Genomic DNA, 19,655 nt, shown 5'->3' with positions numbered 1-19,655 from the left:
GAACAGCTGTTTCATGAGCACTCCCTCCGTGTGAAGGACTGTGCAAAGTGCTTTCCAACCTGATTCTTCCCAGCAGTCCTGGGGGGTGGGGAACTAAAGTCCAGGAGTCAAGGAACCTGGCCAAGTTCAACTAGTCCGGGGCAGAGTCAGTGAAATCCAGCATTATTGGACTTCATAGCTGGGCTTTCTAGGGACAGTTCTGGAATTATGGAGAGAAATCTCCTTCCATGTCCCTTTCACCCCACCCCCACCCTAAGCCCCACCCACTCCCAAATCACAGAGGGTGGCTTCATTCACTGGGATGCACAGCTCTACTTCCCCCTTCTCTTCCTCTCTTGAGACCCCAGGTCTCACACCAAAGGGAAGCTGTGCTCCCTCTTGGCCTGGTAATTATTGCAGTGGGGTTAAGGCAGTAGTGGTGGAATCCCTTGTCCACTATCAACAAATACTAAACTCTTTTGGACTAACTTCTGAAGTTCCTTTTAACCTCTTGGTTGTGTGAGATTGAGGTCTCTAAAATGCACTGACTCATTTCAAATCAGTCACTGTAAAGTTTTATTCTAAATCCTGAAAGGACTTCTCAGGCTTTCTAGGAACAAAGGATGGAGGTAGCCTTTCTGTCTGTTGTTCCAGACAGAAATAATCAACTTCCACCCCAGAAAACACACAACAGGACCAAGAGGTTCTCCAGGCTATATAGCTCCTGTCCATTTTGGGATCCTGAAATTTATCTAAGAAATAGCAGCCATTCTTCTTGCTTGGGTCACCCACATGAGTAATAAGCCCCCTATTTTCAGTTTAAGTATTTTTCTTTATCTTTTCTTTTTGGCAATTTATTTAGGCCTATTTCAGGGCTGAGCACCTAAATGGCATTGAAAAGGATAGTGGTCCTCAAATACTTTGTGATTTCACCCCAATTATAGATATTTGTCTGCAATAACATCAACATCATTCATTTAAAAAAATCTTAATGTCTTAAGAAAAAAAAAAAAAGTTAATAAAAGTTGTGTTTGGCCCCAGGAAGACTATCTCCAAAGTCAGATCCCAGGCCATGATATCCTTTCACACAGGCACCACTACCCAGTCCTTACCCACTTGCTCCCAGAACCAAGCAGTGCCTGCCTCAGGGTAGGGCGGGGCAGGTCCCCTTGTCTTCTAGAAGTGGATAGCCCCTGGTCATTAAAGCCTCTGTGGCTGGTTCTTACCACTCCTCTAGCCTACGTGCATGTTTATTTCTATCTTCTTGTAATGATATGGTCAATTAACTTATGTACTTATGTAGTCAATCAATATTTATTGGTTACCTATTATGTAGCAGGCATAATACAAATCACTCAGAGTAAGGAAAAAGACTAGCAAATAAGACAATTACAACATGACATAGAAAATGCTAAGCCAGAGATACACAAAGGTACTTGGGGAGCCTTTCTGCCACTTCATCTGTCCACTTCCATGTCCTTCCCAGTCTTTGAGCCCAGCTTCCTACACTTCAGTCACTGCAGATCCTCTGCATTTCATTTGAAGCAAAATGGCGGCCTGTCTCCTCTAGCCCTGGCTTGACACAAACCTAACCACAAACTGGGAAGGAACCATGGCATCCTTGGCAAGTAGACCACACTAATAAGAAAACACAGAGAAGGTAAGAGAAATCCACAAACTTAACACCGGGTCTGCAACTAAAAAAAAAAAAAAAAAAAAAAAAAAGTTCCAGGATGAATAAACGAAGTGTAGATAAATGAATAGGCCAATAATGAATGATGATCTGATAGAGGCTTTAATGAATGAATCAGAGAATAAACTCCCAACCTTGAAGCAAAACTGAATTTGTTTCAGATGCTGGTGCCTCTTCATGAAACACCGTGTTCCCCAGAAGATTCTCTACAAAGATATTTGTTTAAAAATTCATGTTATTTCAAAGTTCACTGAAAATTGTAGGATGCGCTTTAGAAAATGGAGCCACCTAGGAGAATGTCAGAACAGAGACTTGAGATTGCTCACCCCAGGGGAAAGTTCAGTGGACTCCCATTCACAAAAGTCCAAGTTTGTCAGGACAGATCTTTTTGAGGTGACTTGGTGGTTGGGAAGAGAGAGCTACAGAAGGTGATGGGGGCGTGGCTAGTTCAGTGTAGAGTGCATGAAAAGACCCTGGGTTCCAGCCCCAGCAGGAAGGAAGAAACAAAGAGCTTTCATTTAACCAAGTAGTCAGACACCTTCATCACTAGCTATAGAAAGTTCTATATGAATTCAGTTACTGTGTCAAATCACCAATGTACTATTTCCTACTAAACAGAGGATTAAAAGGGTTTCCTTTGGTGGTACAAATAAATGCACTCTAACATATCTGTTCTACAAATGTAGATGTTGTATTACAAAGATGAGCAAGATCAGAGAGGCTGTGTGGTCAAAGCCTGTCTGAACAGCTGATTTTTCTATATATCTTTGAAGGCACCTAGGTTCTCCGAGATAAACTGGCTGAAGCTTCTGACTTTGGGGTTTAGACGGTGGGTGAGCTTGACATCACGCTCTGGCTTCATTTGATAGAAACGACACATATCAGCCAACTCCTTTGCGGCTGGGAATCCCAACTTTTCATAAGCTTCCGGAGTGATCTTTTAAGAACAAGCAGAAAAGAAAGAAATGTTATAACCCACATTTAAAGTAAGATAAAAAGATGATATTCACCTTAATGAAGATCCAAGTCCACAATTTTGTAGCTCAACTCCAAAATCCAAGAAACTCAAGTGTGCTTCACATGCAATTTGGCAAGAAACTGACTTTGCTGAACTAATTTAGTGGCAAATCTGATCTGAACTATGTAAAACTATTTATAGTCTTTAATTATCCCATTTAGTGGAAATATTCCCATACCTTACTATAGAGATACTGGTGTATTTGATTACAATTTCCTGCCCCAGGCCCTGCTGGTGATGTTACATAATATATGTAGAACATACCCCATATAAGAGCTGAAGCATTCTGAAAGCTTGTTTCAGGTCCCAGGTATCTTGGATAGGTACTGGATATCTGTACCACCCTTCACTTGAATGACCCTTCATAGTGCTTTCATGTGCATTTTCTCATGGGATTCCCCCAGAAGGTGTCTGGGCTGCCATATAAGAGTCAAGGTCCCTCAGTGCAGAACCACATTCTCCTCAAAGATGGCTGATGTCCCAATCCATCTTTTTCCCTTTCTTAGTTAGACATTTGAATTTTTCTTTCTTTCTTTCTTTTTTTAACTTTTACAGACTACATTTTGATTCATTGTACACAAATGGGGTACAACTTCTTGTTTCTAAGGTTGTACATGATGTAGATTCACACCATTCATGTAATTATACACGTACATGGGGTATTGATATCTGTCTCGGTCCACCATCTTTCATACCCCCAATTCTTCCCCCATCTCATTCCCTTTATATAATCCACAGTTTTGAATTTTTCCTTCAATCATCCCAGCCTCTGCCAGAGCCAGGCAGGCCTGAATAGAAGCAGAGCGCATCCCATACCTACTGAACTGCCTGCCTTCCATGAAATTCACTCCTCAAATCCTTTCTGACATTAACTAGATCAAAATTGCCCCTACTGAATAAGCAAAGCCCACTTCTATCAGGTCCAGTATAATCTGTCTTTAGACTCCAGAGATAAACTTTGACCTTATAATTCCACTTGGCCTTTAAAATAATTTGACAAGTGTGGTGGTACACACCTGTAAGCCCAACTACTCAGGATTCCGAGGCAGAAAGATCACAAGTTTGAGGCCAGCCTCAGCAATTTAGTGAGGCCCTAAGTAACTCAGCAAAAATCTGTCTCAAAATATAAATTTTAAAAAATTTAAAAGGCTTGGAATATAGCTCAAGCATGCCTGGGTTCAAGCTCCAGTACCAAATAATAAAATCAAATTTTAAAAACTTGAAATGTGTTCAACATCAACTTACATAAAATCATAATCATCACGTTATTTATAATAATGACAATTGAAGAATAATCTACATGTCCAGCAATAAAAAAAATTGTAAAATAAATTCTGGTACATCTACTACAATAAGAATATTACACAATTATTAAAATTGGTTTTGAAAAAGTTTAGTAAAATAGAAAAATGTTTATAATACAATGTCAAGTATAAAGACCAGATACAAAATGGCACATTTAGTGTTATTTTAATTTTATTAAGTATGTGCACAATACATATTATATATACTGGAAAAGATTGGGGAAAAAGCGACCAAATAATAACAGTCACTATCTCTAAGAAATTGAACTATGTGTGATTTTTAGATTCTTTTCATAATTTCCTGAGTTTTTTTTTTACAATAAGCATTCATTATTTTAGAAATCAGAAATGTTAAAAACTTTGGAAAGAGAAGACTCTTCATGAGAAATATGAAAGATGACTTGAAATCTCTGTCACCAATTCATTTTCTTCTGCTATAACTTTGATAACTAACATGCCTCAATAAAATAAGGAATTTTTTTTACTGCAGATTTTTGAAGAATTTTCAAGATTTGTTCTCTTAGGTCTCACTTCATAAGAGAACCGTGTTTCCTGTGGGGGTTAGAAAGTTTTAGTCAATCCAGAACTCCGGTAGGAATTTGGTCTGAAGTCTGCATTCATTAAAATGATTTAACTAACAGACTTGAGTGGATGGAGGGCTGGGACAGGGTGTGTAGTTGTCAGATCAAGAAGACTGGATCGCCACCTTGTGGCCAGATGCACCCTTCCCCAGAATAGGGATAATGCCTAAGCATTTTCCCAGTCCTGATGCAGGCGGGGTTGTCTTCAAGTCAGACGAGTTACTAAGAACACCATTAACCACTCTGTAGAACTCCCTGCCTCTACTGCCCTAGAACTTTTGGTGCCAGAGAAGCATCAGCTGAATTAGGAAACAACATTATATACCACACTGCTTCCCCTTCTCTCCTTCTTTCTTACGAAGTTCAAATCTCACAAGACAAAATGAATGTAAGATTCAAATGCAAACGTTCTGAGAGAGGGATCATCAAGACGTCAATCTACACTCAGCTACAAGGAACTGTGCAGACCTCTGTGGAGTCCATCTCTGAGTGGGTGATCTTCATGGGCTTGGGGATAACTTTCCTCTAGCAAATTGTATATGGTTTCAATGATATACTCAGATGAGCTTTTGTGGATAGATTGACACCTGCAGTAGTTTTTCCAGATAAAAGAATCTCAGTCTCCTCATAACCCCAGTACCTGAGGCTGAACTGGGAATCTAGACATCCCCTCAAGATTCACTGGATCAAGAGCTGCTGATGCAAACAAGGACCAAGCTTCCATCCCTAACAACAGGAAACATCCTAGAATAGGGATCCACAAACCTTTTCCTTGAGGGCTGGGTATAAATAATTTAGGTTGTGTGGGTCATATCGTCTCAATTGCAACTGTTTAATTCTCTCATTGCAGCATCAAAACATCTCATTCTTTCTGTCTCATATCAACAACCTGCTTGGGGAAAGAGCTGGTAGTGCTCAGCATTGCCAGTCCTTCTCACTTGGCTGTGAAAGATCTGTCCTCTCCATGTACTGATCATTCCTGCATGATTTAGAGCAGGCTCAGTTATTGAGGGTTTTACTGAGCACCACAGCCAGTGCCAAGCACCTGGTATAACATCTCCTTTCATCCTCACAAAGATTCATAAAGGAGGTATAATAATATTTTTTAAACCTCGAGTCAAAGAAATAAAGCAACATGGGAAGGATTCAACTACATTAACCACTGAAGGTAGGTTTGTATAATTGGAGTCCTCTTCAATTTCTTCCAATAGTGTAAGCTCAACCCTGCTTAAATCCACTGAAAGTCTAGTGAATTTCTAAGATAATAGTATGTTAGCCAAGAACTCACCTTTGCATCCCGGACATCTTTCCCCAGACTCTTGGACAAAACATCGGCATACTGCTGTGTTGTTAGTGCTTCTGCACTGAGCCCCACAGCCTTGCCTATAAACTCCTCTGGAGAATTGAAAATGCTAGAGACAGCTGCTCCAATATCAGCAACAGAGATACCGTCCATTGGTACATCCCCCATGGGCAGTGCTAGATTAAAAAAAAAAAAAGATGAAGATGAAGATAGCTCATTTTATCGCTTCCTTGGTAGATCCACCCAGCCAAATCAACCACTTAAACAAAAGGTGTAGAACAGCAATTGCTATGGTTTTTCTCCCAGTTGTCCTTGTGTTGAAGTTTGTTCCTCAGTGTGGCAACATTAAGAGGTGACATTAAGGATGTGGAGCCCAAGCAGAGATCATTGAAGGCACTGCCTTTGGAAGGAATTAAGATCTTTTTGTGGACCCCAGGTTAGTTCTCACAGGGTTGTCATAAAATGAACAAGACTGAGCAGGGCAGGACCGTGGTCATGGAAGTCAGACTCCACTAAGGAGTGTGTAACAACTCCTGAACCAACCAGCCCTGAAAATGGATGGTGCTGGCAGAGGGGAGCAAGACCAGCCCAACTCAGCCTACTCTGTAACCGAGTAGTTGCTTAGTAAATATTAGTTATTCCTGTAGTAGAGAATGAGACTCACAGTACTCAAGGCCTGGTATTACAGACCTGAGGGTCTCAGATGGGTCATGATACCAAAGAACAATAAGGTATCACCTCTTCACCCTGAGCAGGTTGATTACAGATTATAGGCTCTGCTGATTCTGCATAGGGAGGACCTGGGAGGCTGTATTCTGGGGTTTTGGGCCCTTGAGATTCTAATACTGACCATGAAATCTAGGTCCTCCCCTGTTATCACAGAACGTCAGATGGATGAGGTATAAAGGCCTTTAGCAGACATCATGTCCAACGTTCTCATGAGGTAGGAGGAAAATGAAGCTTGAAGTCACAGAGCTAAGTATTTACATAAGAAGCGTCAGCATGTTAAGACAACCCTTTCTGCTTCTGGACTCATCAATGCGCTGCCCTCTACAGTGTAGCTGCTGCAAGTAAATCTAGGGCAGTTTAGTAGCTATCTTAGCACAGTAGGTGCTTCACTGATGGGTCCACTGAAGAGGAGCAGGAATGGGAGGATAGAGAGAGAGGAAGGCAGCCAGGTGTCTGGTTATCTTTCACTCCAACCTTCCATTTACCTAAGGTGTAGTAATCTCCATCAGGGGCTTTCGCCGGTTTCCATGAGGTGAGAAAGTTTTCAAAGTAAGCTGCCAAGCGGACGCTGGTCATGGGAACTCCAATGGACCAGAAATACTCCTCCACCTCTCCCTTCCCATCAAAGTGCGGCACGCGCAACTTGCCCCCACTCAGCTGCTCCACGTTCTCCAGGCCGCTGTACACCACGTGCTTCAGCCCCAGGCGCTTGGCAGTGTCTGCCACCAGCTTTCCCTGAGGGAAGACAGTACAGCCTTTATATGCACCTCGCCTGCAGACTAAAGGGAAGGTGCTGGGTCTCCTCCACTCCCTCTGTACTTCTGTCTTCGTCCCTGTGAAGAGGAAACTTCCAGCACCAAAATATATTCCACCTATGAAGTGTGGGGCCGTCAGCATTGGCGAGCAGAGGCTCCCCTCCATCATGCTGAACCCCTCATTCTGCATCTACTGGGGCTGCAAGGCCAGGGACACAGGGCATGGAGGAGTGCAACAGGAAAGAGAGTAGGGCAGCAGAGAAGGAAACGCCAGGGACCTGAACGAAGCCCAGGGGCAAGAGCCAAGGAGCAGTCACCCTCTTCCTCTGGGCTCTCGGTCTCTTGGTGATCAACTTCCACATCTGTACATATTCTATAAATCTGTCTGATAACAGGCTACTATATGCACATCATTTGGCTATTAAGGGTATAATGCAGAGATGTGTGCATGCACATGCACAAACACAAATGTACTATATTCTCTTCTTTGCTTTTAGTTCCCAAATTTCCAAAGCACCTTCATATCTATCTCCCTCCCTCCCCACACCTTTCTTTTTTACCCTTCTTTTCACTGTTTCTTATTTTCCCTCACAGAACTTCATATGGCAGGCAGAGAAGACCTAATCTGGCTTAGCAAAGAGAAAAAAAGTGAAGCAGAGAGACAACCTGTAACTTCAGGTTCCATAGAGAGTGAATATCAGAATTAGAACCCAGAACTCTTAAAATAAACCTTTCTGGATCTTAACACCAGTAGATGTGCTGAAATAAATAAGTAAATAAAAGAAAAGCTCTAAATATCAAATCAGTAGACATCCCTGAAACACTTGATCATGCTCTTAAGTTTTTGAATTGTGCCATATGTGCAAATGGCTGATCCCATCCATTACATTTTTAAATCTAATCTTTGGTTTTCTCCCAAATTTTTATACATATACATATTTTAAATTCCCAAATAGTGCTGTCATAGGGGGTAGATCTTATAATATAAAAGCACTACCTGTACTCTCATGCCCATTACTGCTCTCTAGGAGTAACTGTTTTAACCCCTGTTAGTTGTCTCTTTACTTCCAAAAAAATATGTTTATACCACTAAAGGAGTTTTTTCAGTTTGAGATGTCCACTAAATTCATACTAAGAGGAGAGTTCAGTGCACATCTGTGCACAAACCTCTCCCTCTACGTCCTCTTCCCTACCACCATCACACACAATTCTTATTTCATCATTGCAATGAAAAGATCAATATGCTTACACACAGCAGAAACAAGTCTTGGAATTTTCTATACACTTACTTCCTCTACACACTCTTTTTCCTGAAGTTATTATTCTGGGTTTATTTGCTTGCTAGTTTCTTTTTTACCTGCCCATTATTATTTCATCCCCAATTCTCTGCATGAAGTGTAAATGTATTCTTTACATTTTATTCTCCCCATTTGGCTGTCTGAGTGGAGGTTATATGGGTAAACTGGCCACCGCCCCCACAGGCCATCTAGAAGTAAATGATGAGAAGCAGAGAATCGAATGACTTTACTAAAGTCACTTGCAAATATACAGGATCTACAGAGGTACACATAACATTAATTTCATAAAGACACTCTGACCAGGTACCTAGTGTATATGTGCTTCTTTTTTTTTTTTTTTTTTTTTTTGGGTGCTGGGGTTCGAACCCAGGGCCTTGTGCTTACAAGGCAAGCACTCTACCGACTGAGCTATCTCCCCAGCCCCTATGTGCTTCTTAAAAGTCACAGGGATGTTGTGGAGTGAGGCTTATAATTTTCCCCAGACTGAAGTCCTGCTCTCTGCCAGGGAGGACAGACATAGTAGGGAGGGAAAGAGAACAGGGCTCAAAGGGGAAAGAAGAAAACTGGTTCCCACCTGACACACTTCCTTGTCTTTGCTGAAATGCTCCCAGAAGTTGGTCACCACGAAGGCCCCATAGGCTCCTTTTAAGGCGGTCTCCACTGATGCTTTGTCATTCAGGTCACCTTTTACCACCTCAGCTCCAAGGCCCTGCAGCTCTAGAGCTTTTGGTCGAGTCACATCCCTCGTCAGAGCTCTCACTGCAAAATGTTTGCTCTCCAAAAGAGCCTTGGCCACAGAGCCTCCTTGAGCTCCTGTAGAAGTAGGGGAGAGGAAATGCAGGAAGATTCAGGAAGAATGCTCAGGAAGGTCAGGAAGTTTCATTGCTCAGTGAAGGCTAGTTTGTAGTGGGGACCTGCAAGATACCTGAGGTAGCCCCATAGTTTCCCAACTGAGTTTCTTGCAGCATCTTCAGAGGTGACTTTGCAGAAGCCAGGGGAGAACAGGAAGGCCACGAGAACAGGGTGCCAGACTCTCTATCCCAGATTCAACAGGGGCAATTATAATATTATTCAGTTATAGATGTTACTTGGGGGTTCTTCATGCAATTTTAATTCCAAAAAAGTTTCCTAGTATGCGCCCTTTCTTTTCTTTTTTGGCAGTGCTAGGGATCAAAGGCAGGGCCTTGCACATGCTAGCAAGTGCTCTATCACCAAGCTACATCTGTAGCTTAGTCTGTATTCTTTAAACATTTTGAAAACTTGCACAAGTTTCTTTATATGGCATTCAAAGCCAATCACATTATGATCATCACTTGTCTACTTGATCTACTCTGGATATACTTACTGAAAGTACTATGATAAATACCAGGTGCTGGGCTGGGTTACCGAGACTCCAATTCCTCCATGAGACTGGCTGGATCTGTCCTAGATGATTTTTGTGCTTCCAAATCCTCATTGACTTTCTCCATCCTGCTTAGGGCCCTGGCAGGCTCACCTTTATGGACTCCATCAATGGGTTCTCTTGCCCTTGTGTTGGGTCTGGGCAATGGAAAGGGTCAGCAGGAGACCCAAGCGCAAGGAAGAGGTGACCATCTCCAGTATCTCAGGTTCTGGTCATCTCTCTTATCCTTCTCTCCTTCCTTCTGTTGCTTACACACTCCTTATTGCTCTCTTCCCTGTCCAACTTTATGGAATTTTTGTGGCTTCTCTGAATGCATGGCACCTGTTTCTTGTGACATGCCAGCTGATACATGCTTGCTAATCCTAAAAGAAGTTCTACCATTCCATGAGCTCTGCCTTTGCACAGAGAGCTTCAATCAATGAAAGCAGCACACTGTCTAGTGATAAGTATAAACAGGTACTAAAATTCACCAAATGTGTGAGGAAAGCCTCCACCTTAAAGGCAAAGCCAAAATAAACTGGAATAAAGGGAAAAAAATAAAAGGAATTACGATTCTCCAAGATTGAAGAAGATTTTGCATTCCAAAAACTACATCTGCAAAAAGGGGAAGGATTAGTAGAAAAAAATCAGAGAGAGAGAGAGAGAGAGCATTCTTAAGAACTAGCTCTCAGGAATTTAAAATATTAGAGCAGAAATAAAATCTCAATAGAAAAAGTCTGGGAAATCTCCCAGAATTAGAAGAAAGAAACAAAGAAATAGAAAACAGGAGAGAGGAAATAATTGGAAGATCAAGCCAAGGGAATTCCAAACTGAGAAAATAGAGAAAATGGAAGTGTGGAAATTATTTGATAATTAATGAGAGATAATTTCTCAGAATCCAAGGAGATGAGCTGAGCTCCCAATTGAGGGCTGAGTGAGAGCCCCACACAAGACCATGTCCCACATTACACATATTACAGTGAGATTTCTGGTTCATATTTTTATTTACTTTTCTCTTTCTCAGCCTCAAGAGTTGCTGAGGCTGGACAACCTCAAGTTTGAGGCCAGCCTGGGCAATTTAGTGAGACTGGCTTTAAAAAAAAAAAAATTAAAGACCTGGATATAACTCAGTGGTAAAGCAACTCTGCTTTCAATCCCCAGTATCAGATGGGGTGGGGGAGACCAATGTGCTTGCACGCATACACCAGTCATTTCACCTACAAACAGAGGATTAGGGAAGAGGAAAATGAAAAAAGAAATTTTTACTAGAGTAGTCAAGACGTGATAGCATCAAATTGCAGTTTTCTAAAAAAAAAAACAACACAAGATCAGAGTTCTGAGGTGTCTGTTTCATTGATTGCCTGTCAAATCTGAATCTGATCTGGAATCTGTGGTTCACAATGAGCTAGTGTGTTGTGGGAACAACAAGACGGCACTCAAAAAGTAGGGAAAACCAAGCTTTATTTTACACCGGGCCCAGAGGAGATTAGCACTCCAAACTTCGGAACCCTGATTCACAATTTCTCACAATATTTATAGCTTATTTGATCATCTTAGACTCATCCTGTCATTGGGGCTTTTTCCTCTTTTTTTAAAAAAAATTCCTATCTATGCAGCTGAAGACCTGTGCAGGGTCCCCAAAGTATGCTCACAGAACAGATAAGAAAGAGCTCTTTTCACAGACATCTAATACATTTCAGGAGGGAGTAGTGAGACCCTTAGGGCAGTTATTGACAATGCAAACAGGAGGGACCCAAGGTTAATCAGGCTTCCCGGAGAAAGACTGAGAGAGGGGAGGGGCACTCACCCCTTTCCAGGCATTGGACTCTTACCATAATGTTTTTGTAATTTCATTTCACAACCAGGTTGGTTTTGCCATCACAAGCGGAGCGTGCACTTACTCTTAAACTGCCCCACAGAACCATCCTGCCCCACGACCCTCTAATGAGCATGATGGTGTTCTCAGTCTTGATTCCTTTCTTGGGTTTTGCATGAGCCAAACGTGAGCTCTGGAGATCAGCACTCAAACTGCAGACCAGCACGCGTGGTGGTGGTGGTGCAGGAAAGAGAAAGCGCGAGCCAAGGGGGGTGGCGGGGGAAAGCTGAACATTCCTTACAATTCCGAAGGCAATGAAGTAAGGCCATTTGGGGAAAAGTGAATTTCTATGTAGAATTCTAAGCCTCGTCAAAAGATCAATTCTAACAATTTTATATAAAGACATTTTCAGATACCCAAGTTCTCAAAACTGTAACCCCATGCACTCCTTATAAGGTACCTAAGTTACCAGAGATTGCCCAACGAGATGAGAAATAAAGAGCCCAGGAAGGCTAGGGATGTGGCTCAGTGATAGAGCACTTGCCCAGCATGCACAAGGCCCTGAGTTCAGTTTCCAATGCTGGAAAAGAAGGAAGGAGGGAAGGAAGGAAGCAAGCAAGCAAGCAATTATTAATTTAAGGGAAAACAAGAAGTTGTGTAAGAGAAGAAGTGTAGTAGTGCATACATGGCTCAAGTGTGAACAAAAATTACACAATCATAATAAAGGACAGGGCTCAGTGGTAGAGTGTGTATTTTCTCTCTCTCTCTCTCTCTCTCTCTCTCTCTCTCTCTCTCTCTCTCTCGCTCTCTCTGTGTGTGTGCTGGGAATTGAACCCAGAGGCACATGATCACCCTTTTTATTTTTTATTCTACGACAGGGTCTTACTAAGTTGTGGAGGCTGGCCTCGAACTTGGGAAGCTTCCAGGTATTTGTGCAAAAATGTATATATATCCCTTACCTTGGCAGAAAGTATCTGAGATGACCAGGCACAGTGGTGCATGCCTGTAATCACAGCCACTCAGGATGCTAAGGCAGGAGAATCAAAAGTTTGAGGCCAGCCTTGGCACTTAGTGAGACCTTGTGTCAAAATTAAAATTTAAAAGAAGGACTGGGGATGTAGCTCAGGGGTAGAGTGTCCCTGAATATCCCTAGTACCACTACCAAAAAGAAAAATGGGATGAATTCAAACTAAAAGGCTTTTTCTCAGCAAAGGAAACAATAATGTGAAGAGAGACTACAGAGTGGGAAAAAATCTTTACCACATGCACGTCATATAGAGTACTAATCTCCATAATTTACAAAGAATTCAAAAAACTTTACACCAAAAATACAAAGACCTCAATCAATAAATGGGCTAAGGAACTGAGCAGACACTTCACAGAGGAAGATATACAAGCAATCAACAGATATATGAAGAAATGTTCAACGTCTCTAGTAATAAGAGAAATGCAAATTAAAACTACACTAAGATTTCATCTCACTCCAATTAGAATGACTATATCAAGAATACAAGCCATAATAGGTGTTGGCGAGGATGTGGGGGAAAAAGTACACTCTTATATTGCTGGTGGGATTGAAAATTGGTGCAGCCACTCTGGAAAGCAGTGTGGAGATTCCTCAGAAAACTTGGAATGGACCCACCATTTGACCCAGTTATCCCACTCCTTGGTCTATACACAAAGGACTTAAAATCAGTATACTACAGTGATGCAATCACATCAATGTTTATAGCAGCAGTTCAATTCACAATAGCTGGATTGTGAAACCAACCTAGATGCCCTTCAATTGACGAATGGATAAAGAAACTGTGGTATATATACACAATGGAATATTAGAAGAATAAAATTATGGCATTTGCAGGTAAATGGATGGAGCTGGAGAATATCATGCTAAATGAAATAAGACAATCCTAAAAAACCAAAGGTCAAATGTTTTCTCTGACAGGTGGATGCTGATACATAATGGGGGGGCATTGTGGAGGAGGGCATAAGTAAAGAATGGAGGAATGTTGGATTGTGTAGAGGGAAATGAGTGGAGGAGAGTGGGCATGGGAAAGGAAAGATGGTAGAATGTGACAAACATCATTACCCTATGTACATGCAGGATTACATGAATGGTGCGGCTCTACATCATGTATGTTCAGAGAAATGAAAAATTGTACCCCATTTGTGTATGCATTCTGCTATCATGTATAACTAAATAGAACAAACAATTAAAAAATAAATGAAAAAAAGAAAAAGAAAGTGATTGAGATGAGGGCCCAGGTGAGGGAGAGCAGCCCATCAGGCTCCCCAGCTTCTCCCCCTGGGCAGCATCCTTGCACTGATGTCACTACCTCCTCTTGGACATTTTTTGCATTTATTTATTATTTTTTTTCTTTTGCACAAGTCCCAGGTTCTGGTGTAGAGGCGTTATGAGTTCTTCAGCTTTTTCCCTAAATGTCTTTTCCATTTCCATTCAGAGACCACAGGAAGATGCTATTTTTTCAAATACATGTTTTAGAGACGGATAGATCCTAAGTTTGTTTTGTTTTTGAGTTCTTAGCAAATAATAGGTATTGGACAGTATACTGAACATACTTTTTCTCAATTCTCACAGTGAGTCTTAAGATACTATTACAATTTCTGCTGGGTGCAGTGAGGCACACCTGTAATCCCAGAGACGCGGGAGGCTGAGGCAAGAGAGTCTCAAGCTTGAGGTCAGCCTCAGCAACTTAGCAAGGTCCTAAGCAACTTAGTGAGACCCTGTCTCAAAATTTAAAATTTTTAAAAGAGCTGGGTTTGCAACTCAACAGTGAAGCACCCCTGGGTTCAATCCCCAGTAACAAAGAACAACAACAAAAAAGACCCTATTACAATTTCCAATTTACAAATAGAAAGGTAAGGTTCAGAGAAATTAAGTTACTTGCCTAAAGTAATACATAAACTAAGTGGCAGAAAAGGGCAAACCAGCTGGGTTTGACTGGAAGGCCTTTACTAACTGCATGACCTTGGACACACTTATCCTTATCTATAAGGTAAGGCCAGTAACTCCCATGGGGTTTTTATTAGTGAAGAAAGTGTAGCTCAGGGCCTGGCACCCTGCAGGAATGCTTTTTATTCCAGTTTGGCCCAAAGGTTTGGGTAGAGCCCTTGAATAGGAACAAGCACAGAACAGATTTCCTAAATCTGCACCAAGTCTTTGGGAGTTTCTAATCTTCTAGAAACCACCAACAGCAACAGCCACTGCTCCTGGACCCAGCCACTCCCAAGTCCAGTACAGAAAGGCTTGATAGTAGGGTTAGCAGATAAAATGCAGAACACCCAGTTAAATTGGAATTTCAAATCAACAGTGAAAAAATGCAGTGTATGTCTCATGCAATATTTGAATACTCTTTATAACAAAACAAATGATTCATTGTTTATCTGAAATTCAAACTTGATTGGGCGTCTTGTGTTTTTTATCTGCAAAATCTAGCAACCCCACCTCAAATATGTAAACACATCCAGTTCTCCCAAGTTACAACCAGGGACAAGAACTGGTTTAGAAGGTAAGCAGCCCATTTCCTTCACTAACTAGGAATCAAACTTCAATTCTGACACATCTAACCTGATTCCTTTAGCAGTTCGTCCCTTACCTTAGCCAACTGCCTGTGCAAACAGGCCTGTGTGGACAAGTTTAGTTTCATTAAAACTGAGCTGCTGGCTTTCCTTAAAATGATCCTAAAATGATCCTACCCACTGTCTTCACACTTTAGTAAATCTCAACTTTATTCTTCTAGTTGCTCTAACCAGAAAACTCTGAAGATACTCTCAATTCCTCTTTTCTTACCCTTGACATCTGGTCTATCAGAGTACCCTGTGAGCTCTCCCTTTCAAACCTATCCAGATTCTGACCACTCCCCACCAACCTGTGGCTGCTTGTGGTCTAAGCCACTGTCATCTTGCCTGGTTTATGGCAATAGCCTCCTAGCAGGTCTCTCTGCTACATTTGCTCCCTACAGTCTCTTCACAAAACAGATGCTCAAATGATCCTTTCAATATTGAACTCTTGTCATTACTGCTCAGGATTCAATGGCTTCTCTTTCAAGAAAGACCAACGTTTTGCCATCACTCTAAGGCCTAATACAGTTATCCTCCCACCCTCTTGCCTTTCGTTCTTGTTCCTTTTAAAATCAATAACTCGCCTGACTGCTGGGGTTTTTTGTTTGTTAGTTTTGTTGGTGCCTCTTTTTCGAGACAGGGTTTTGCTAAGCTGCCAATCCTCTGGCTCAGCCTCCTGAGTGCCTGGGATCACTGGCATGCGCCACTCTGCCCCCATCCTGCCTGTTGGTTTGAGGAATTATTTCACCTTTCTCTTGGTTTTAGTGCTTGCCTCCTCCAGACAAAATCTCTGTCCACATTGAACTTGTTTTCTGTGGAGAAGCAGATAGTAACAGAATAAATCATGCAGGGAATGGAACCAGATGGTGACCAGATGGAAATGGAATTGCAATTTTAAAATGAAAGTCTGGAAACTCCTCACAGTGACATCTTTTATTCCCCTCTGTGGGACTGAGAATTGAACCCAGGGAGGCCCTAACCCTGAACTAGATCCCCAGCCCTAAGCTGCCAAGGCTGGCCTCAAACTTGTGATCCTCCTACCTTAGTCTTCCCAGTCACTGGAATTACAGGTATGCATCACTGCATCTGGCCCCATAAAGTGGCATCTGGTGGGGATCTGAATGATGTGAGAGAAAACTGTGTGGGTAACTGGGGAAGATCATCCTCAGTGAGGGAGCAGCCAGCACAAAGGCTCTGAGGTGGGAACACTTAGAGGAACAGCAAGGAAACAGGAGTAACTGGAGCAGGAGGCAGAGTGATCGGAGTCCTGGTCTGATTGTGCAGTGCAGGCCCCGAGTAGGACTGCATGTTCCTTGGAGAAGGAAGGGCAGGAGGCATTGGAGGTTTTGGAGCAGAGACAGGACACGCATTATCTGAGGGTTTTAAATGGATCACCAGGAGGCTGAAATGAGAATACAAAGGGAGGGACCTGGTGTGCTTAACATTTTACAAAGATGACTTCATTAGAAAAAGGATTAGAATTAGAGAGAATTAGGTAGCAAAGTAGAATTAGGGAGACCGGTTCAATAGTTCTGTTGCCATTTAGGTGAGAGAGTTCATTCCATGTGCAACAGGGTTCCGCTTTATGCTTTGATTACAAACCTTGCCACTTGACCTCAGGTGACTTATTTTAAAACTGGCTTTTTTTTCGGTGTGAAGATCGGACCCTGGTCCTTGCACAAGCTAGGTAACTACTCTACCACTGAGCTACATCCCTAGCCCTGATGTATTTTTCCTTTATTTTTTTCTTCTTCTGCCTCTCTTCCTCCCTAACAGCAGGGAAACAAAACTAACATTTTTTCCTGTCCTGCCCTAAGCTGCCATGTCCTTTACTACCCAGGAGAATATCACTGCCCACAAAAATAAAGGAACTTTAAGCCCGGAAGTTGGAGAAATGGCTCTCTTAAGGTCACCAATAGACTCTAATTAATTACATCTACTGATAATATTTGCATCCCAGCCCTTGTATTTCTCTTTTAGAAGCCCTGGGTTCCCCTTGGCAGACAGAATCACAGCCTCTGGGACAGGAGTCCCGTGTTCTCCTCTGCTGGCATATCAATACAACATATTCCTCTTTCTCAAAAATTATCCTCATGATTGTTTTGGCAACCAAGATAGGAACCGAGCTTCCTGGCATCACGGATGTCCTCCCAACCCCTCTGCCCTTTCAGAATCCCTGGAGTATCGGTCTACACTCCCACAGGCTCCTCACACTTGCCCCTGCTGTTGATCAGGAAGTAAGTGGAGAAAGGACTCCAGACTATAGCTCCCGAAGGAGGGGAGACTGTGTCAGTTGTCATTGTCCCACTGAAGTCATTTTTTACAAATCAAAATCATTCTGACCCTCACCCACATCAAAAACAAAAAGGAGCAAGGCCCTGGGTTCAATCCCCAGCAATACACACACACACACACACACACACACACACACACATACACAGCACAAGCAATAGGATGCCTTTCTTAACTTCCTCCAAAGGCTCTTTGTTCAGCTCACACAGGTTCTAAAGTTAAAATCAGAACGAATGAGTAAAATCAGCATGCACTTAAACAGAAGGACTTTTTCTTACCTGTTGCTCCAAACACTGTAATTACTTTCCTGTTGGCCATGTTCCTGGGCAAAGGAAGAACTGATGGAGTAGCAGAACTTTCCTCTGCAGCAGACACAGCTGAAATGCATTTTTCCTTCTTGCATGAGCATTTTAAGCCACGGCTGATTGCCACACCCCTTCTGCTGCTCCTCCCTTTCCTTGTTACACCCCATTGACTTACTCACCCTGACACTGCAATTTTTGTCCAACTTCCTATTTGTTTTTCACTAGAGAACATTAGTTTTGCAGACTAATGGGGTTTCCTTGCGTGAGAATTATACAGCACAATTGATGACCACACCCCATAGACTGGCCCTCCTTGGTAAGGTTTTCCATGTTACGTCAACTCATTCACTCATTCTGATGTTGCAGTTTTCCAAAGGATGATTGATTGCTTCACTCACTCATTCATTAAGCAATGTGTGTGAAGGGCTTTTGGTACATGAGGCATTGAAAGAAGGCCCCAGCATCCAGATCTTGTAAAGGGGCTAAACCCATAAATAAATAAACAAACTTGCAGTACAGAGGAATGGAAAGGAAACCCCAGGGAATCCAGTCACGGAGGAAAGGCACGAAACCCACACCAGGTACGTCAGGGAAGGTTTCTCAGAGGAGATAGCACCAGAGCTGGCCTGAAGACCCCAGGAGTTACCCACTTAGGAAGGGACACTGGAAGGAAGGGACACTGTTGAAGGCAGGAGGAATCCTGCATAGCCAAGCTCAAAGGCAGGTCCATCCTGCCACACGACAAGATATAAAGTACAACAAAAGAATTATTGTACAAATTGTCACAAGAATTTTTTTTTAAATGAGAAGTGAACTGATTTTAATTGGAGGAATTTAAAGAGAGCTTCTGAAGAGCTAGTGACATTCTATTTCTTCATCTCTTTTTCTTAAATCTTTTTTATTTATTTATTTATTTATTTATTTGGTACTTGGGACTGAACCCAGAAAGAAGCCTGGGAAGGATGGCAGAGGCCGGGACAAAAAGGGCTTTGTAGGCACCATGAGGAACTTGGTTTAAACCAATGGCCACAGAGGCTTTTATGTGATCTTGTGGCATCAGAGTGTGACTGGGTTAAAACAAGACAATGCTGGAAGCAGGGACACACGGAGGAGAGAGAAGCAATGACACGTGAGAAATCTAAAGGCCTCAACAGAGGGTTGAGTTGTGTTCCCCGCAAAACTCATCTTGAAGTCCTGACCCCCAGTTCCTCAGAATGAGACCTCATTTGGAGATAGGGTCATTACACAGGTAATCAAGATAAGGTAACGCCATTACTATGCGTCCCAATCCAACACCATTGGTGTTTTTTGGTTTTTTGTTTTTAAGGGGAGGGCAGAAATTTGGACACTGCCACTAGAGGGAAGACAACATGGTGATCTAGAGAGGACAGCATGTGACCATGAAGGTGATCACCTCTAAGCCAGGGAGAATTCTCCTTCCCTCACGGCCTCAGAAAGAACCAGCCCTGCCACCATCTTGATAAATGGTCATCTAGCCTCCAGAACTGTGAGGCAATAAATTCCTTTGTTTCATCTACCCACTTTCTGGTACTTTCTATGGCAACCTTCGCAAACGAATACGGGCAGTGACAATGGAGGTGAAATTAAAGCTATTTCAG

The 19,655-nt window shown here is 42.3% G+C and overlaps 1 protein-coding gene across 1 annotated transcript; it reads right to left on the bottom strand.

Moving 5' to 3' along the window:
• Positions 1–1,755: 1,755 nt before the first annotated feature.
• On the bottom strand, positions 1,756–18,112 carry LOC124993815 (nmrA-like family domain-containing protein 1). Its single transcript, XM_047565603.1, has 5 exons — positions 18,010–18,112; positions 9,235–9,473; positions 7,093–7,342; positions 5,864–6,054; positions 1,756–2,609 (listed from the first exon to the last, which is right to left on the bottom strand). Exons 1-5 carry the CDS (start codon positions 18,047–18,049, stop codon positions 2,430–2,432), a joined length of 900 nt encoding a protein of 299 aa, XP_047421559.1. The 5' UTR covers positions 18,050–18,112; the 3' UTR covers positions 1,756–2,429.
• Positions 18,113–19,655: the final 1,543 nt, after the last annotated feature.

The sequence above is a fragment of the Sciurus carolinensis genome, chromosome 9 (assembly GCF_902686445.1).
Source record: "Sciurus carolinensis chromosome 9, mSciCar1.2, whole genome shotgun sequence".
NCBI classification, from domain to species: Eukaryota; Metazoa; Chordata; class Mammalia; order Rodentia; family Sciuridae; genus Sciurus; species Sciurus carolinensis.
The sequence above is the reverse complement of the archived record's forward strand: the minus strand, read 5'-3'. Positions and strand labels throughout refer to the sequence as shown.

Excerpts from the sequence above, each read along its gene's own strand:
- LOC124993815 (XM_047565603.1), bottom strand. The coding sequence starts at position 18,049 with ATGGCCAACAGGAAAGTAATTACAGTGTTTGGAGCAACAG. Across the intron at positions 9,474-18,009 it reads TACAGTGTTTGGAGCAACAG|GAGCTCAAGGAGGCTCTGTG; the intron begins GTAAGAAAAAGT and ends CTACTTCTACAG. Across the intron at positions 2,610-5,863 it reads AAGATGTCCGGGATGCAAAG|ATCACTCCGGAAGCTTATGA; the intron begins GTGAGTTCTTGG and ends TGTTCTTAAAAG.